The sequence below is a fragment of the Saimiri boliviensis genome, chromosome 13 (genome assembly GCF_048565385.1).
Source record: "Saimiri boliviensis isolate mSaiBol1 chromosome 13, mSaiBol1.pri, whole genome shotgun sequence".
NCBI classification, from domain to species: Eukaryota; Metazoa; Chordata; class Mammalia; order Primates; family Cebidae; genus Saimiri; species Saimiri boliviensis.
Window position 1 is genome coordinate 25477501 of NC_133461.1, and position 16737 is coordinate 25494237.

The 16737-nt window shown below is 36.3% G+C and overlaps 1 protein-coding gene across 4 annotated transcripts in view; it reads right to left on the reverse strand.

The window, feature by feature from the left end:
* DCC (DCC netrin 1 receptor) overlaps positions 1–16737 on the reverse strand; it is a 1201717-nt gene that overhangs the window by 361975 nt on the left and 823005 nt on the right. For all 4 annotated transcript variants that reach the window (XM_003926060.3, XM_074383427.1, XM_074383426.1 and 1 more), the window contains exon 9: positions 7090–7244. In XM_003926060.3, coding sequence (XP_003926109.1) covers positions 7090–7244 — 155 coding nt within the window. The remainder of the gene's footprint in view (positions 1–7089; positions 7245–16737) is intronic.

Below are 16737 nucleotides of genomic sequence, written 5' to 3' on the forward strand. Positions count from 1 at the left end.
ATCAGATCTACTTATTCTTTCTCCCAGACTAGTTGACCATGCTGCCTGAAAACCAATAATCATTATGACACTTTCTTGTCCCCTTTCCTCACACTGCCCAGTATCTGTGAGAAGTTAGCTTTCTTCCTATATGATTTCTCATTAAGCAGGTAAATTTTATGTCTAGTTATACCAGCTGAAGAAGCCTGAATCATACTATGTGCTCAAAAGAAAAGAGAAAATAAGAGAACCGGCAGAAGCTTCTTGGGGAAATTGTGCTTATAACACTGTTTAACGCAAGCAACTAGTAAGCTATGTCCTTCACCTTCAATTGTACTTTGGAAGATACCTATATATATATTTTTCCAGGTAATAGATAACTTACAATTTTTAATATGATTAAGTAACTTAAGTAAATAAACAGAGTATCTTCAGGTCTAGATTCTCTGGCCTTTAAAAATCAAGTCTACTAATTTAGCACATAATTAACTTTTTCATTTTGAAGAAAACTGAACAATTTTGTTCAAGGAGATGAAATCTGTGAAAGCGAATTTTAGTGAATTCTCCATAAAATTCTTTCTATCAGACCACCAGTTCCTTGAGAGTTAGGACCATTTCTGAGTTGCTTTTGTATCCTCATTTACCAGGATAGTGCCTAGACTGCCACTGCCCCATGGAACTCTCTGAAATCATGGAAATGTTCTCTGTGATCTCAGTAATCATATGTCAAATCTTGAGAAGTGGCTTACAAGACAGATACATTGAATTTTTTGTTTTTAATTTTATTTAAATTTTAAGTGCTACTGAGCAGTTGGAATATAGCTATTGTGACTTGGAAACTAGATTTTAAATTTTATTTTATTTCAAGACCCTTAAATTTAAGTAAACAAATGTGGCTTGTGGTTACCACACTAGACACTGTAGGTCTAAAACTTAGCACACAATAAATATCTTTAAATGAATGAAAAAAGAACACAGTGACTCACATTTGCTTTGAAGTCTTCTAGAGGTGATTAAACAACCCATCATCTCAAACTTACCTCTAATCCTTCCATTAATACATGTCATTATAAAAGACATCATACTAGTCTAATTGACCATTAAATCCCAATGAATTCCTTAAGCCTTTGGACACAGAGGACACTAAACCATAAGTTTTTAACATCCCCCATCTCTTATTTATAATACCTGAAAACATTATTTTTTTTTTTACATCCAGAGACTTTTAAAATAATGTCAATGTTTTTATGCTATTAAAAGGATGTACTGCCAGTGCTTATCTTTACTTCTTTCTACTATTTATGTCTAGCCACGTATGGGATCAGACAACTGAATTGTTATTGAGTGGACAGATTTGCCATAGTGGTCATCCCAAATACTTATTCAAATCTCAATGCAATGCAGTTAATGATTGTAAATCAAGTGACAAAAGTAATGAACTAGACAGAGCTATGATCACCTTAGTTTGCTTATAGAACCATTCTTAAATAAATATAACTGATATTTTATATATTTGCCAAACTAGCTTCTACCAGCATCAACCAACCAACTACAACCAAGTGTCACCTAACAGTGTTCTGATCAGTAACAGACCACATATACCAAGGTGATCCCATAAAATTATAATGAAGTTGAAAAATTTATATTGCCTAGTGACATCTTGCCAATCTATCCTTATAATGTAATGCATTACCTTTCTCTGTTTAGATATGCTCAGATGTACAAATATCTATCATTGTGTTATAATTGCCTACAGTATTCAGTAGAGTCACATGTTATACACATTTGCAGCCTAGAAGCAATAGGCTATACCATATAGCCTAGGTGTGTAGTAGCCTCTACCATCTAGGTGTGTGTAAGACACTATGATGCTCTCAAAAATTAAATCAATTAATGATGCAGTTCTTGGAATGTATACCCTTCCTTCCTGAAGTGACACATGGCTTTATAAAGTGGCAATGCTGTATTACATTTTATGGGATAATGTCGTGCTCTCTGTTCATAAGACTTCAAAATATAGACAGGTCAATCTATAATGGCCTGCCAAATTTTAAGAAGAAGATAATTAGGGAGAAAGTTAAAGAGAATGAAAATGCACTGATTGTATAGTGATCAAGCTCGTTCTCTAAACTATAAATGAGGTATTATAGCAGTCTTATTTGCCCAAGTGATTACCCTGGTGAGTATCCCACTTTGTTTGTAAATGTAGAACAGTTGGAATCATGTTCTTATTTGATCCCGTTGGGTAAGGAAGCTTTGTTTTTTAACTGAGATGCCAGGCAAGACCCAGTCCCTGCCCATATGTTATCATATTTTATTTTTGCAATGTAGGAAGAATAAATAATACTCCCATTTATAGTTTATGAAACTGAGGTCTCAATGAATCACAAACTTGCTCTAGGGTAAAGGTAGTAATGTTCAGAGACATGATTTGAACTTCTCTGTTCTTTTCATAACAACCATACAAGTAGAGCCCTATTAGAATTTTGAAAATCTAATGAAGGAGGAAAGAAGCAATTACAGCTATTCCTCTAGATAATATATTCTAAAGTCACTCAACTTGGTGGGTTGCTTTCACTCATCTTTTTAGTGTAAAGAATATAATAGACTAAGAATATTACTTACAACTCTTAAATATAAAAGAGTTTTGTAGATAATTGAGTTGTGGTCTTGCAAATAAGCTTCCCATTCTCACTCAAGCCCTCAAGCCAGTATGTGGTCCATTTTAACATCCTTTTTGATTAAACTGCCTTAATAGGATCTTAAGGGAACACAAATAATAATTCAAAAACCTCCACATGTGGTATGGAAAGATTAGACAAGTCTTAAGCAGACAGGGACTTAAATCCTGGCTGATAATATGGTGGAGAAATTATATACCATAAAGGCAAGGGAGAAAGAGCAAGGATTTAGCAAAAGGAAGATACCATCAGGAGACACAAACCTTCATATAAATCAAGCCTTTCTATTTCAATCGATTATTTTATAAACTGGATTTTGGGCTGTTGATCTCTTTAAATGATTACTACAAAGTGTACGCACTTTTAGAAACAGTTGCTGGCTGATTTATATTTCATATATATTTCCATCAGCTTTTATTCTTTGAGAATATGGTTTGTATAATAGTGTTGATATTTTCAAATAATATGAAAGACTTGAAATTCAATTTGTATACAAGCTATGTAATTTTAGTGTACAATTACAACATCATATTTGGAAAAAACATTGATAAAAGCAGCAACCAAATACATACTCAGATGAAACCCATTTTCAAAAGATAAGATCATTTTGTCAGAAAAGAAATATTGATGGCAACGTTTTTTTTTTTAACCTGATCTTGCCTATAAATTCTGATAGTCTAGCAAAGTAATAAAATCAGCCCTCACATTTTCTCTTAAAGACAGAAAAGTGGGCTTATAAGAAAGAGGGAAGGATGGTGGGAAGGAGGAAGGGAGGGGAAAGGAAAGGAAAGGAAAGGAAGCACAGGATCTCCAGGATATTCTGTCTTCTTCAGTAATTGATGTCTTATTGAACGGGCTTGGAGAAGATGAGATAAGTGTTCCTAACCCTAGAAATACTTTAAAATTGCCAAATTGACATTTTATGTTACCAAAAGAAGACAAAATACACGTGCAATGCCTATCACCCATGATAATATAATTTACGTATTCTAAAGTCTGTAACAAAGGTGGCAAGTGAGTTAAGCAGTACTCAATATACATGAATTGAAGGAGTTGGCTAACTCTTTTGCACATGTAAAGGATACTGTGAATGCCTTTTTGCGCAGGCTACGTTATTCCTAACTACCTATCTAATCAGTAACGGATGAATTATCCAGTGGCAATGTTCAACGAAACAGAATCAAGTTACAGTACAAATAAACAACGCTCTGCAAAGGAAATTACCCTATTCCATATACTGGTAAGAAAAGAGGTAATTTAATAGAACAATGCTGTTAGTAAAGGCCAAAATGTGGTTAGCATTCTAAAGCTGTTATGGCTGCCATTGATGAAAAAAAAAAATTCATGGCTGCATCATGTTTCTAAAGCAGAAAGGTTCTTCATTTTCATTTCTTAGAGAAAAGAATTTATAAATGACAACAATACCAACAATCAATGTTTTATTCAGTTAGGCTTTTGTTATTTTGTACTTTATCATTTATGCTAATTTTTAAGCAAATTAAATGCTTATAGAGAACAGTGTCCAATGAGGTCCTCTGCACAAATTGTTCACAGTGCTTATTGCAAGGGGAGAAAATAAAGCATAGTTGTGGCTGAATTAACTAGGAAATATGCTGCAGCCATCACAGGTCATGGACCAAGAGCAAACCTATGAATCAGATTGTTTGTATCCTGTTTACCAACTTCTTATAAGTCCTACATGAGTTGTTTTGTTCTTGTTACATATTTAGAATATTTGCTTTCCCCCAAATCTGCTGAGATCCTGCTACTTTATTACTCATGTGTGCTTTTCTAACATGCCTCATGCAGCCTGGAACAGTGTTAGGAACATAATAATTATTCATTAAATATACTTACAAATTGAGTTACGCCATTGTATCTTACAAAGTTAAGGCCATATGTGTGATACAAACCATCACTATTCTTTTTAACTTAATTACAAATTATATTAAAATGGCATAATATATTGTATCATTGTATCAAGTTTGTTTTTTCTTAAAAAAATAATGGAATGAGTGTTGTTAGTGTCAAAAAGCAAAATACTTTACTGTCCCTTGACTTGGGAATGTTGGCATTAAAAAAAAAGTAAATTTTTAAATGCTGAAAGTTGCTTTGTTAATTTGGATGCTTAGAAACAATAGTATTGATAAAAGAAAAAAAAATGCTCATTTTTACAAAGCAAAGCTAACCAACCAGGATTTTAATTAGAAATACAATGTAATCATGCCTAGTCAGCTCTTAAAAGTACAGTAAAACAATTGTAGGATAATTTTAGAAGAAGACAAAAAATTCAGATAATTCACAGATTTGATCTTTTGAAAATGAACACGCTTTTAAAGTTAGCTACAATTTTAGAAAACTCACCAAGGACTTAAGGAATTTTTTTTTAGGAGTTTTTAAACTGTTGACCTAGCTACAATATGGTATATACCATATGCATATACAGTTTATACAATATATATACATGTATATATATAGCATATATATGTATATATATATATGGTATATATATGTACAAATAAATATACACCATATATATACAGTGTGTGCGTGTGTGTGTATATATGGTATGTATATTATGTAAAAATAAATACATAACCTAATTTGTTTTTAATCAAAAACACAAAATAGCCATAAAAGTTATTGCTTTTACGTAGATGATCTATGAAGAGAAAGTCAATAAAGCAGGTGAAGACTCAAATGTTGGGCCAGGTGTAGTAGCTCACACTTGTAATTCTAGCATTTTTGGGAGGCCAAGGCGGGTGGATCCCTTGAGGTCAGGAGTTCAAGACCAGCCTGGCCAACATGGTGAAACCCTGTCTTTACTGAAAATACGGAAGTTAGCCAGAAATCGCTTGAACCTAGGAGGCGGACATTGCAGTGGGCCGAGATTGTGCCACTGCACTCCAGCCTGTGAAAGAGAGTAAGACTCTGTCCCCCAACCACACACAAAAAAGAAGACTCAAATGTTATGTTAACATAGACATTATGAAGGGGAAATTAACATTATCTAGTGAGTTAATCTGTACAGCAACAAAACATCGTGCAGAATAGAAACCTGGGAGCAAGACTGGCTTCATGGGCATGCAAACGGTGAAACTGTGCAAGACCTAATGCTGCTGTAGCTATCCTATAACTAATTTTTAAACAGATGCCCCTATGTTTTTATTTTGCAAATCAAAATTATTTGGTCTTACAAATTATTCAGCTGGCCCTGAGGTTTTATTTCTATGAGGCAAATATTTGTATTATTTGCACAGCTTAGCCCTCTTCCCTTCCTTCAATTAATACTTTATTCCAATTTGTTATCATCATGTCTCTGTAGCCCTGCCCAAGTGAAATAAAGGATGGAGATTCTGTCAAAAGTGCACTCAGACTGTATCTCCTGTTTTCTCTTCTTCAACATGCTGATTTAAATTTCTCAAGAAGTTATGTAATATAAAGGTTACTCTCTCACAACTACCAGTTAAAATATTTCCAATCTCTTCTTCACTTTATTCCAAAACTACAAGATGTGATTTTGAAGATAAATACAGTTTCATGTATAATGAACAGGAATATAAACAAAACATCATTATTAATTTTTTTATAAAAATGAAGTAGGTACAGTTAGGTGTTTAACACAAGACAGCTTGCTAACAAGTAGCTATGCATTTCGTTTTGATTTTAGATTCCAATTTTTTTCTAATGCGAAACAAAACAAGTTTAGCTAATGGCTCATCAGCAACCAATCTTGTCAAAAACATTAGAAACACACAAGAGGAAACAAAATTTTGTGAAGTACAGAAATTGTTTTTTACTATGTAATTTTGGAGCTCTTCCTTTAACAGAGCAGAAATCACTGAATTATACCTTGGTCAAAGAACATTCAGCTCCTTTACTTTGTGGAGAAAAAAAAAAAAAAAGATGAATGTAGTGATTCAAGTTAGAGGAAAGTGAGATTATCCAATAGAGGTTAACCCTCATCTTCCTTAAGTCTCAACTTGCGTTTAGTAGCTTTTTCAGTGCATGCGGTGCATGTTTAAGTTTTTAGATTAGTCCCTGGATTTAGTTGTATGCTATTGTTCTGTTACCTTTGTTGTTACACTTTTTACAAAGTCAAAAAAATTGTAAATTAAACAGAGGAGGCTGAAACACAATGATGAAGATAAAATACTGTCAGGCAGAGTGAATCACTGTCTTAGGAAATGAATACGTAGACTGCATGGATCGATTAGGCCTTTGCCATTATGGTACATGGTCTAAGTGAAGAGGCCATTCTACTGTTACAAGTTATCTTACTTTTACAAATCCTTGAATTAAATAGGTTACTTAAAAAAAAATTGTTTTTCCATTTTGTCACCTTGCAAAGGTTCTGTGAAAGAATTTGAGGGTACTGCAGAGGAAAATAAACATTTTCTAAATACTGCTTATTCCTTTTTATACTCACACTCAGGCTGTGTGGCCACCTTGATGGGTTGAGAACTTTCTCCGGGTCCCCATTCATTGTAAGCCACAACTCGGAAAGTGTAGATGGCTTCTGGCTTCAGGTTTCCCACAGTGAGCTGAAGGGACCCAGGCTGTGTTGTATTCAATGCTCGCTCCCTGAGAAATCAAAGTTGCAGAGAAAGATTATTCTAAAAAGAATGCTTTCAGCCAAAACCAGTATTTGATGTGCAAGAGTAGTGAGGTGGACCAAAAGGTTGTTCGCTCATCTAATGTTGACTCTGGGACATAATTCAGCATCTCAGGCTTTCTATAGAAAGTAAACTAATTGGAAGGACCTACAAATAAATTTTGCAAGGATTCTGGGGAGTTTAAGCTTATGTCATTCTCCATGAAACTTGCAAAGTGAAGTCTTTTCCCTTGACACTTTACCATTTGAAATTCAAGACACATAAAAAAAACAAAGAGCTATTAAAATAAGAAGAAACATCTGGAATGTAGACAGGAAGATGCGTTTCATAAACATCCGGCTAATGACAGAAATCAAGGTTTCAATTATTCCAGAAATCGGTCTTTGTCAGTATTGCCAACAAATGCATTTATGCATTTTCTCTCATTGTATGAAAGGAAAACGCAGATGCTAAGTGTTCCTATGTATGGAGCCTGAGTCCCTGTGCAATTAGTGAAAGGAAGTAGGTTCCTTCCTGCGTGAAGAGAAACTGTAACATATGCCTGCTTGCCTTGCTCTTCAAACCACATCTATGTGTTCAATATCAATACGTTTATCAACTAAAAACTTCCTCAGTGTTGCAGACGAATGAATTAATCTGCTGATCATGGTTGCATTTACAATACATATTAAGAGATGACAAACCCTGTGGATATGAATGCTGATATTTTAGAAAAACTATTGAAGTATTCTTTAAGGACACACATGATTCTAAACCTTCTGAACATTCTAGATATCCTCACTGGACCTTACCATACAGCGGATTGAACTGACTGAAGAAGCAACTTCCTCTAATCTTTTTTAATTGTTTCTCCTGGTTTCTACATCTACACAATATCTCTTGCTTCTCAGTGCAATTCTATGTACACTTTAATTTTGCCATTCAGGTATGGATGGGTTTTGGACATATTTAAAAGGAAGTATCTTTTTCTCCTAGGAAAAACTACATTTTCAAAAAGTAAAAGTTCTTAAGTGCATGGATGACGATTTGTAGGCATATCTACACTCTTACTATGACTGATGGCAGAGACTGGCTGGCTTATCTTCAAACCCGAAATTTCTTCTTCATGTACCAGACTGTATTTTGCAGCTTCCCTGAAGTCTAGTTGAGGCCATGTGACTGATTCTCATCAAGAGTTTGAGTGTACATGATGTGTGCTGATTCCAAGTCTGGCCTAAACAAAACTGCACATGGGTAATTCTCCATGTTCTCTTCCTTCATCTGTTGTCTTGAGGTAGGCAAGCATGGCAACCTTAGAAGTCATATGCGGGATAATGGAACAATCAAAATTTGCAGTAATTCTAGAGAAGAGCTGGGAAAAGAACTGCCTGTCAATCAGTAACATCCCTTCCATACCTTATAGAGTCAGAAATAGTTTTGAGCCATTATACGTTTTAGGGATTATTTGTTACAGGAGTTAGCATTATTTTATCTAACACTGCTAGTATTTAAAATATGCACCCTGAGTGGTTGCCAGGGGCTAAGTGATAGGAGAATGGGACCTTAGTCTTTAATAGGTAAAGAATTTAATTGGAGACAATGAAAAATTCTGTGGACACTACAAAATACATGCACTAATATCACAGAACTGTACACTTACAAATAGTTAAAATTGTAAATATTATGAAACATATGTTTTACCACAATAGACAAAAAGCACTGTGTATGAATCTGGATATAGACTGAGGTTTAGGTATTCTTTAAGAAGTACACTGTGAAGTGTCTGGAAGACTGAACTCTGACTTGTAACAGAGCAGGGGTCTGGACGAGGTTCAGTAGTAGTAATCTAAAGTAGGTAAGGGTAAGAAATATGGAAAAATGCTCCCATTTGCCAGATACCACACTGCTATATTCTACCAAACTAAGATCATTTAAGTCAGCAAGTTGCTTTTTGAAAGAAAACCCTCATAATAGGATTGCATGCCGTGCTGTATATAGCTCAAAGAGATTGAGCACATGAAGATGGGAATTATTGCTTCTTAGTTATCTATTTTAGAAAAATTTTTTAATACAGTGCCTCAGGTATCTTATTGATATAGATAGAGTGACTTCATTATCATGATTTTATATAGAGAGAGTGATATTTAGAAAAGCAACAAGATTTATTCAAAGGCTTCAGTTAATAGGTACCACACTGAAGAATAAAATCTGGAACTTAGTTCTCTAAATCTAGTATTGATATCATTCAACAATAGCAGCAAAATAAGGAATTTCTTTGGATCATGAGAACTTTCGGTAAAAGACATGAGGTCCTATAGGGGAAAAGGGAAAATGAGAATTGAGAGACTGCTGAGAGAATGAATTTGTCTATCATCTGCTGTGAATCATGTCATAGCATCTTTTCTAGACCTTCAAACAACGCAGTTATCAAAGGTCACATATGCATTTCAAATACCTCGGGTAGCTATAGGGAAAGACAGCTTTCATAATTGACTTTATTTTTATAACTACTAAATAAATTGGATGAAATAACTGTGTTCCAAGTCATGCTGGCCATAATCCTATGAACAGGTAGTCTTCTGTACTTTATTTTTTCAAATAACTTCATTATTTTAGATTCTGGATTACATGTAAAAATTTGTTACATGAGTATATTGTGTGATGCTGAGGTTTGAGATACCATTGATCCTGTCACCAAGGTATTAAGTATAGTAAGCAGTAATTTTTCAGCCTTTGTCCTTGTCCCTCCCTCCCCTGTCTGACAGTCCCCATGTCTATTGTTGCCATATATATATCCATGAATACCCAATGTTGAGCTCCTACTTAAAAGTGAGAACATGTAGTATTTGGTTTTCTGTTCCTGCATTAATTTGTTTAGGATTATGGTCTCCAGCTGCATCTATGTAGTTTCAAAGGAAGTGATTTCATTCATTTTTATGGCTGCACAGTATTTCATGGTGTATATGTACCACATATTCATTATCCAGTATATGTAAGTGCATGCATGCTTTTGATAGTATTATTTATTTTAGATATGTACCCATTAATGAATGGCTAGGCTAAATTGTAGATATGTTTTAAGTTCTTTCAGAAATCTAATTGCTTTCCATAGCGGCGGAAGGAATTAATGTACCTTTCTGCCAACCATCTATAAGCATTCCCTTTTCTCTGCAGCCTCACAAGCATCTATTATTTTATTTTATTTTTTGTAATAGCCATTCTGACCGATGTGGAATGGTATCTCATTTTGGTTTTGATTTGTGTGTGATGATTACTGATGTTGAGCATTTTTTCAAATGTTTGTTGGCTTCTCGTGTATCTTCTTTTCAGAGTATCTGTTCAAATCTTCCTCTGAACAAGTATACATTAAAGGAAAAAGAGGCAAGGAAATTTGAACATGTTCAAGTAAGAATGTCCAAGATCATAAAATGAAAATATCACTTATATATAAAAGAGGATGTTGGACCTCATAATGGGGAAGGTTTTATAATCTCCATTAGCCTTCAAAAATTATCCAAAATTAATAATTCATAAAAATTATATATATTCATTGATATGGACAATTCATATTTTCTCAGTCTTACATAAAGTGTAAATAAAGCTTCTTAAAATGCTTTTATGGGATCCAAGATGGCCAAATAGAAACAGCTCTGGATTGCAGTTCCCAGTGAAAGCACAGTGGGTGAGTGATCACCACATTTCCAAACTTATTTTTACTGCCCACAGACCAGGAGATTCATGGTTAGAAAAGTGTCACGAGTCTCCAGCACAGTTGTTTCAGCCGGTGCAGCAGGTCTCCACACAAAAACTCACACAAATCCAGGTGCCGTTTGAACTGGTGACTGGAACGCGTGGGAGAAAGAGTAGCCTGTTCAACTGAAAACAAGGGGGCTGAAACAGGGAGCCAGGTGATCTGGCTTGGCTGGTCCCACTTGCACCAACACCAGCAATCTGAAACACTCTGAACTGAGAGTTTCGCAGCAAGCACAGATGGACCTGGGACAGTCCAGCTCTGTGGGGGGAAAGGCGTCCCCCATTACCGAGGCAGTCTGCCACTGCCCAGGTAGTCCACCGTTACCAAGGCAGTCTGCCATTACCAAGGAAGTCCACCATTACAGAGACAGTCCACCATGACTGAGGCAGACTGCCATTACTGAGGCAGTTCTAACCATACCCCTATAAAGAAAACTGCACGGAAGTTCACCCAACAGCAGGGCAGAGCTTGCAGCAGCTCAGCAACACCTCTGCTGGCAGACTGTGACTAGGCTACCTCTTCTGGGCAGGGCAACTCTGATAAAAGGCAGCAGAATGACGGGAACTTATAAATAAAGTCCAACCTTCCTGGGACAGAGCACCTGGGGGAAAAAATGGCATTTATGACTTATGCTGTAGCAGACTTAAATATACCTTCCCAGTAGCTCTGAACAGAATAATGGAGCTCACAGCTCAGCATTTGAGCTTCTATAAGGGATAGACTGTCTCCTTAAGCAGCTCCCCGACCCCCATATAACCAAAGAGACACCTCATAAAGGAGAGCTCAGGCTGACTTCTGGTGGGTATCCTTCTGGGACAAAGATAACAGAAGAAGAAACTGGCAGCAACCCTTAACCCTTATTGTTCTGCAGTCACTGCAGGTGATCCCCAGGCAAGCAGGGTCTGGAGTGGACCTCCAGAAGTCCTACAGCAGGAGGACCTGACTATTAGAAGGAAAACTAAGAAACAGAAAGAAACAACTTCATCAGCAACAAAAAAAGACGTCCACTCAGAGACCCCATCTGAAAGTTACCAACCACAAAGATCACAGGAAGATAAATCCACAAAGATGGGAAGAAACCAGCACAAAAGGGATGAAACTACCCAAAAGCAGAATGCCTCTCCTCCTTCAAGGGATCACAACTCCTCACTAGCAAGGGAACAGGGCTGGACGGAGAATGAGTCTGATGAATTGGCAGAAACAGGCTTCAGAAGGTTGGTAATAACAAACATCTCTGAGCTAAAAGATCACATTCTAACCCAATGCAAAGAAACTAGGAACTTTGAAAAAATGTTTGAAGAAATGCTAATGAGAATGAACAGCTTAGAGAGAAATACAAATGAATTGCTGGAGCTGAAAAACACAACACAAGAACTTCGCAAAGCATATACAAGTTTCAATAGCCGAATCAACCAAGCAGAAGAAAGGACATCAGAAATTGAAGGTCAATTCAATGAAATAAAACAAGAAGGCAAGATCAGAGAAAAAAGAAATGAACAACGCCTCCAAGAAATATGGGATCATGAGAAAAGACATAATCTAAGTCAGATAGGTGTACCTGAGTGTGATGGAGACAATGAATCCAAGCCGGAAAACACTCTTCAGGATATTATAGAGGAGAACTTCCCCAAAGTAGCAAGGCAGGCCAACATTCAAGTCCAGGAAATACAGAGACCACCACAAAGATGTTCCTCAACAAGAGTAACCCCAAGGCACATAATCATCAGATTCATCAGAGTTGAAATGAAGGAAAAAATGCTAAGGGCAGCCAGAGAGAAAGGTCGGGTTACCCACAAAGGGAAGTCCATCAGACTCACAGTGGATCTCTCAGCAGAAACCCTACAAGACAGAAGACAATGGGGGTCAATATTCAACATCCATAAAGATAAGAACTTTCAACCTAGAATTTCATATCCAGCCAAACTAAGCTTCATAAGCACAGGAGAAATAAAATCCTTTATAAACAAGCAATTGCCCTGCAATTTCATGACCACCAGGCCTCCTTTACAAGAGCTCCTGAAAGAAGCACTAAACATAGAAAGGAACAACCAGTGCCAGCCACTCCAAAAACATACCAAATAGTAAAGAGCATTCACACAATGGAGAAACTGTGTCAACTAATGGGCAAAACAACCAGCTAGCATCAAAATGGCAAGATCAAATTCACAAATAACAGTTTTAACCCTAAATGTAAATGGGCTAAATGCCCCATTCAAAAGACATAGACTGGCAAATTGGATAAAAAGTCAAAACCCACTAGTGTGCTGTATCCAGGAAACCCATCTCACATGCAAGGATAGACATAGGCTCAAAATAAAGGGATGGAGGAAGAACTACCATGCAAATGGAGAGCAAAAAAAGCAGGAGTTGCAATCCTAGTCTCTGATAAACTAGACTTTAAAGTAACAAAGACAAAAGAGACAAACAAGGGCATTAAATAATGGTAAAAAGATCAATGCAACAAGAAGAGCTAATGATCCTAAATATATACGCACCCAATACAGGAGCACCCAGATACATAAAGCAAGTTCTTAATGACTTACAAAGAGACTTAGACTCCCACCCAATAATAGTGGGAGACTTTAACACTCCACTGTCAATATTAGACAGATCAATGAGACAGAAAATTAACAAGGATCTCCAGGACTTGAACTCAGACCTGGACCAGGCAAACCTAATAGACATTTACAGAACTCTCCACCCCAAATCCACAGAATATACATTCTTCTCAGCACCACAATGCACTTATTCTAAAATTGACCACATAATTGGAAGTAAATCACTCCTCAGCAAATGCAAAAGAATGGAAATCATAACAAACAGTCTCTCAAACGACAATGCAATCAAATTAAAACTCAGAATTCAGAAACTAACTCAGAATCGCACAAATTCCTGGAAACTGAACAATTGGCTCTTGAATGTTGACTGGATAAATAAATAAATGAAGGCAGAAATAAAGATGTTCTTTGAAACCAACAAGAATGAAGACACAACATACCAGACTCTCTGGGACACATTTAAGGCAGTGCCTAGAGGAAAATTTACAGCAATAAACGCCAACATGAGAAGCAAGGAAATATCTAAAATTGAGTCCCTATCATCAAAATTGAAAGAACTAGAAGAGCAAGATAAAAAAACAAAAAAACCTGAAAAGCTAGCAGAAGACAAGAAATAACTAAGATCAGAGCAGAACTGAAGGAGATAGAGACAAAAAAAAAAAAAAAAACAAAAAACCCTTCAAAAAAATCAATAAACCCAGGAGCTTGTTTTTTGAAAAGATCAACACAACAGACAGACCACTAGCCAGATTAATAAAAAAGAAAAGAGTGAACAAATAGATGCAATAAAAAATGATAAAGGGGATATCACCACAGATTCCACAGAAACACAAACTACCATCATAGATTACTACATACAACTCTATGCACATAAACCAGTAAACCTGGAAGAAATGGATAAATTCCTGGACACTTGCATCCTCTCGAGCCAAACCAGGAAGAACTTGAAACCCTGAATAGACCAATAACAGGGGCTGAAGTTGAGGCAGGAATTAATAGCTTACCAACCAAAAAAGCCCAGGTCCAGATGAGTTCATAGCCAAATTCTACCAGACAAAGAGGAGCTGGTACCACTCCTTCTGAAACTATTCCAAACAATACAAAAAGAGGGAATGCTCCCAAAGTCATTTTATGAGACCAACATCATCCTGATACCAAAACCTGGCAGACACTCAACAAGAAAAGAAAACGTCAGGCCAATATCCATGATGAACATAGAAGCAAAAATCTTCAACAAAATACTGGCAAACCGACTCCAACAGCACATCATAAAGCTTATCCATCACGATTGAGTAGGCTTCATCCTGGGGATGTGCATGCTGGTTCAACATACCAAGTCTATAAACATAATCCACCTCACAAGCAGAACCAAAGACAAAAACCACATGACTATCTCAACAGATGCAGAGAAGGCCTTTGACAAAATTCAACAGCCCTTTATGCTCCAAAATCTTAATCAACTAGGTATCAATGGACTATATCTCAAAATAATAAAAGCTATTTATGACAAACCCACAGCCAATATCATACTGAATGTGCAAAAAGTGGAAGCATTCCCTTTGAAATCTGGCACTAGACAAGGATGCCCTCTCTCACCACTCTTATTCAATATAGTATTGGAAGTTCTAGCCAGAGTAGTCAGATAAGAAAAAGAAATAAAGAGTATTCAATTAGGAAAGGAGGAAGTCAAATTGTCTCTATTTGGAGATGAGATGATTGAATATTTAGAAGGCCCTATCATCTCAGCCCAAAATCTCCTGAATCTGATAAGCAACTTCAGCAAAGTCTCAGGATACAAAATCAATGTGCAAAAATCACAAGCATTCCTATACACCAATAACAGACTTAAAGACAGCCAAATCAAGAATGAATTGCCATTCACAACTGCTACAAAGAGAATAAAATACCTAGAAATACAAATGACAAAGGATGTAAAGGAACTCTTCAAGGAGAACTACAAACCACTGCTCAAGGAAATAAGAGAGGATACAAACATATGGAGAAACATTCTATGCTCATGGTTAGGAAGAATCAATATTATGAAAGTGGCAATACTGCCCAAAGTAATTCACAGATTTAACACTATCCCCATCAAGCTACCAAGGAGCCTCTTCACTGGTAAAAAACTAGAACTGGAAAAAACCATCTTAAACTTCATTTGGAACAAAAAGAGAGTCCTCATAGCCAAGTTAATTCTAAGCAAAAAGAACAAGGCAGGAGGCATCACACTACCTGACTTCAAACTATACTACAAAGCTACAGTAATCAAAACAGCATGGTACTGGTACCAAAACAGAGCTATAGACCAATGGAACAGAACAGAGACCTCAGGGACAACGCCACACATCTACAACTATCTGATCTTTAACAAAGCTGAGAAAAACAAGCAATGGGGAAAGGATTCCCTGTTTAATAAATAGTGTTGTGAAAACTAGCTAGCCGTGTGCAGAAAGCAGAACTTGTACCCCTTCCTGACATCTTACACTAAAATTAACTCCAGATGGATTAAAGGCTTAAACATAAGACCTAACACCACAAAAACCTTAGAAGAAAACCTAGGCAAAACCATTCAGGACATAGGCATAGGCCAGGACTTCACGACTAAAACACCAAAAGCATTGGCAACAAAAGCCAAAATAGACAAATGGGATCTAATTTAACTCCAGAGATTCTGTACAGCAAAAGAAACAATCATTAGAGTGAAGCAGCAAGCAACAGAATGGGAAAAGAAGTTTGCAATCTACCCATCTGACAAAGGACTTATATCCGAAATAAACAAAGAACTAAAACAGATTTACAAGAAAACAAACAAATCCATTCAAAAGTGGGCAAAGGATATGAACAGCTACTTTTCAAAAGAAGACATATATGAGGCCAACAAACATGAAAAAATGCTCATAATCACTGGTCATTAGAGAAATGTATATCAAAAGTATATTTTGATACCATCTCACACCAGTTAGAATGATGATCATTAAAAAAAATCTGGAGACAACAGATGCTGGAGAGGATGTGGAGAAATGGGAACACTTTTACACTGTTGCTGGGAGTGTAAATTAGTTCAAGCATTGTGGAAGACAGTGTGGTGATTCCTCAAGGACCTAGGAATAGAAATTCCATTTGACCCAGCAATCCCATTACTGGGTATATATCCAAAGGATTATAAATCA